The 4,476-nt window shown below is 38.3% G+C and overlaps 1 protein-coding gene across 1 annotated transcript; it reads right to left on the bottom strand.

Moving 5' to 3' along the window:
* Positions 1-2,356: 2,356 nt before the first annotated feature.
* LOC105554976 (olfactory receptor 10G9) lies at positions 2,357-3,292 on the bottom strand. The gene has a single exon (XM_012001649.1). It carries the CDS (start codon positions 3,290-3,292, stop codon positions 2,357-2,359), a length of 936 nt encoding a protein of 311 aa, XP_011857039.1.
* Between the last annotated feature and the right edge of the window lie 1,184 nt (positions 3,293-4,476).

The raw sequence follows: 4,476 nt of genomic DNA, 5'->3' as shown, positions 1-4,476 counted from the left end.
GGGATGTTCTTGGTCAAGTGCAGTGGCTCATGCTTGTAATCCCAGTACATTTGGAGCCAAGGCAGGTGGATCGCTTAAGCCCAGGAGTTGGAGACCAGCATGGGCAACATGGTGAAACCCTGTCTCTACAAAAACTACACAAATTAACCAAGTATGGTGGTGGGTGCCTGTAGTCCCAGCTACTCAGGAGTCTGAGGTGGGAGGATCACTTGAGCCTGGGAGGCCAAGGTTGCAGTGAGTTGAGGTGACACCACAGCACTCCAGCCTGCACAACAGAGTCAGACCCTGTCAAAATAAAAAAAATAAAAAATAAAAAATGGAGACCATTTTCTTATACACAAGTTTATCAGTATTCACTTATGTAATATTTAATGTTTTAAGTTTTTTCCTTCATTTAAATCTTTACTTCATCTAAAATTAATTTTACTTTATATGTGACATAAGGATGTTTTTATTTTCTATATAATTTGGGATTATAGCTATAATTACGTCATTAACTGAAATTTTTTTTTAAGGAATTTGGTTTAAGTTCCCAATTATTTTTGTATTCTCTTTTACACTCTATATATTAACCTCTAGTTTTATTACATTATCATCAAAGAAAATGAGTGGCAAAATTTCTATTTCAAAATGTAATAACTTTAGTCTCATGTATTATTTTTATGATTAGCTTCCTCTGTTTGTTTCTTTTCTTTAAGAATATGTTTTTAATTACTTTTTTTCCAAGAGGGTTTTGCACTCCTATAAAATCTCTTACATAAATAAGTGTCAGACAGTCCACCACATTCATATCGCCTATCTACTATAATTGAGTCTTTTATGTGTCTAGTATAACACAGGGTCAAGACTAATCTTTTTATTCTGAATACTCAGATACCTGAACATAATTTATTGAAAAAGGCAATCTTGCTTTATTGCTCGGCGGTGTTATCTTCGTCATACAAATATGTATCAGTCTATTTCTGTATGCTGTATTCAGTTACAATTTTCTATTTGTCTAACCCCGTACAAATACGACACTCCTGAGTTACCGTAGCTTTGTCACAAGTTTTGATAACTAGTGTTGTCAATCTTTCAGTTAAGTTTTATGTCTTCAAGATAATATTGACCATTTTGGGACTTATTCAGTCCACACTTTAGGATCCACACGTCCATTGCTGTAAAATCAAATGCTGGGATTTTACTTGGAATAGTATTGAATGTATAGATTTATTTGAATAGAATTGGAATTTTAAAAATATGAGCCTCTGTGTGCCCATTGTAATCTTAAATTTGTTCAGGAAATGTTATATTTATCTGAAAATATTTTATTTCTACTGTCGTGGTCTTACACATGTTACTTAAAATTAAATTCAGCTCTGGGTTTCCCATCCTTAGCACTATCAACATTTTGGCCATGATAAGCTTTGTTGTGAGGGTCTCTCCTGTGCACTGTGGAATGTTTAATACCCCTGACCTCTAGTCACTAGATGCCAGCGCCTGTGACAAGCAAGAATATTTCCAGACATTACCAAATGAACTGGGGGACAAAACAGCCCCAAGTGATCTAGATATTTAAGAGATTTAATGTTTTATATTGAATCTTAACAAACATAAAAAAATGGGTGTTTGTGATAAGTGCATAAACTATTGTATATGTAGCTGTAGATCGTACATTATCATTGCTGGATGATGATCTATTCTGTGAACACACAATTTCTATTTGATTCACTGATAATATTTAAATATTAATAGCTTGCTATTTTTGCCCATTAAAAATAGTGTTTCTAGAAATGTTTTCAGATACGTATATGTAAACAGACAGATACATATGCATACATAAATATGTGAAAACCTGTATGTTCAATAGGCTAAATGTTACATACTTTCTTTTGTATACATGTTTAGATTTGTATATACAAATACATTAAAACCAAAAAGAAATTTGAACAGCTACAACCACAATTAGAAAAATGACCTCAAATATTTGTTGCTATTTTTGAACAATGTCTCCATAATGGTAAATTGTTAAGTTTGTGTGCACAAGAAATCAAACAAAACACAAAAGCTTTTTATCAAGTTGTAAACATGAATGACTCGACCATCTATCTTGGAGATTCGATTAAAATATTTTTTAAAATTAATATGAACCTATTGATGAGAAATGAATCAATAAATCAGAATATAAGCATATTCCTCATAAATACAAGTCTAGCTGTAATGTTAAAACTCTCTTAGAAAATTTGTGGAAGAATTATAACTGTGCAGGTGTTTTGGAATAATGTTTAACACAGAACTATACATATAATCAATTTCACAGGAATAACTAAATTATATTACTATTTTAAAACAAACTAGTGTATCTACTTCCTAGTATTTATTCTTCCTGAGAATATGCTACTTTGTCTCTCAGTTTCAACACAGCTTTCTTCACTTCCTTGTTTCTCAGGGTGTACACAATAGGGTTGAGAAGGGGCGTCAGCACAGTGTAGAAAACGGCCACAACTCCATCCACAACGTCCCTGGAACCTGGTCTCAGGTAAATGACAACACAGGGAACAAAAAAGCAAAGGACCACGATACAGTGGGAGGCACAGGTCTGAAAGGCTCTGAGTCTCCCCTCTGAGGTGCGGATCCGCAGGATGGAACAGACGATGGACACATAGGACAGCACTATCAGGAGAAAGCAGCCCGAGGCCACTATCCCAATGTTCACAAAGATGACCATCTCATTGGCTGAGGTGTCTGCACAGGCCAGTTTCAGGATGGGCGGTGCGTCACAGAAGTAGTGCTGGATCCGGTTGGGTCCACAGTAGGGCAAATGGAAAGTCAATATGGTCTGGACAGCGGAGTGCAGGGAGCCACTGAGCCAAGTGCCGATGGCCAGGAGAGCACACGCGCGCCCACTCATCATGCTGGTGTACCTGAGCGGGTAACTGATGGCCAGGTAGCGATCATAGGACATGACCGTGTAGAGGAAACACTCGGTGCTCCCCAGGAAGTGGAAAAAGTAGAGTTGAGTCACGCAGCTGTGGAAGGAGATAGTCCTCCCGCTTGGAGACACCAAGGTCATCAGCATTTTGGGCACCGTGACAGTGGAGAACCACATGTCAATGAAGGACAGGTTGGAGAGGAAGTAGTACATGGGGGTGTGGAGGTGAGAATCCACCCTGATCACCAGCAGGATGAGGAGGTTCCCCAGCACAGTGAGCACATAAACCACCAGGAAGATTCCAAAGAGTGGGGCGTCCAGTGCTGGGGCATGGGGAAGGCCCGTGAGGATGAACTCTGTCACGAGGCTGGTGTTAGACATTTCTCCTCACCGTTGGTCTCTCACCCTTTGGGGATATAAAGAGCACCCAACATTTACCAATTAATTGATAACTGAGAATCCATTCTCTATGTGAACACCAGGTAGATAATTTGGAGTTTTCCTGGACTTTGCTTTTTACAAAGCTTCCTTCACAAAGCTAATGAAGTGATTTCCTAGTTTCTCTCTCTCTCTCTCTCTCTCTCTCTCTCTCTCTCTGTGTGTGTGTGTATGTGTGTGTCACACACACACGTACACACACATACACACACACAGAGAGAGACACGTGCAGAATAAATTAGAAGAAACACATTGTCTAGATTTTAATGGGTGTATAAATTACCACAAACTTACTGGCATAAAACATGCAAATTTATTGTCTCACCTTCTCTGTGGGTCAGGGTCAGGTCAGCTGGGTTCCCTGTTCAGGGTCTCACCAGGTTTTAATCAACGTATCACCAGGGGCTGCAATCTCATCTGAGTCTGGGGATCATCTTCCAACCTTAAGGGGGTTGTGTGCATGATTCAATTCCTTGTAGTTTTAGGACTGAGGTCCCAGTTTTCTTGCTGTTTGTTGGCAGGACATATCACTGTCAGCTTATAGTGGTCACCCTAGGTCCTAGAAAGTCCTAGCTACTTGGTCTTCTTAGAACACGACAGGTTACTTCTTTGAAACCAACAAGATAAACTCTCTCCAGTTTGCTATAACAAAATGTTATATAATGTTATGTAATGCAGTCAAAGGGGTGATATCTCATCTTATTAACAGGTCCCAGGCATACTCAAAAAAGGTTATTAACTAGAAAGTGTATACCAGTGGGCAAGAATCTTGAAGGCTGCTTGGAATTCTACCCACCACATTCTATTTTTGCTGCTTGCTCATGGGAAAACTTAAAAAAAAAACAAAACACGAAGAATTTAATCATTAGTAGCAAGGAATATTTGAAAACTGAACAGTACAAGTAAATCATTTTCTAGTTTCCTCTTATGTTATTTGGCATTACTAACATCACCTGCCTCACTGAGAAATTATAAGCATTAAATAAGATGATACATTTAAAGCACGAAGTACTGTGACTGGCAGGTAATAACTGCTCAATAAATGACAGTGAGTCTTACCACATTGTGCCTTGCGGCAGTATTACAGAATTGCTGTTTTTGATCTTAGAGAGAAAGAGAGTACATAT

This window comes from Mandrillus leucophaeus, unplaced genomic scaffold, assembly GCF_000951045.1.
Source record: "Mandrillus leucophaeus isolate KB7577 unplaced genomic scaffold, Mleu.le_1.0 Scaffold669, whole genome shotgun sequence".
NCBI lineage: Eukaryota > Metazoa > Chordata > Mammalia > Primates > Cercopithecidae > Mandrillus > Mandrillus leucophaeus.
Note: the sequence above shows the minus strand (reverse complement) of the source record. Positions and strands in the feature narration are given on the sequence as shown.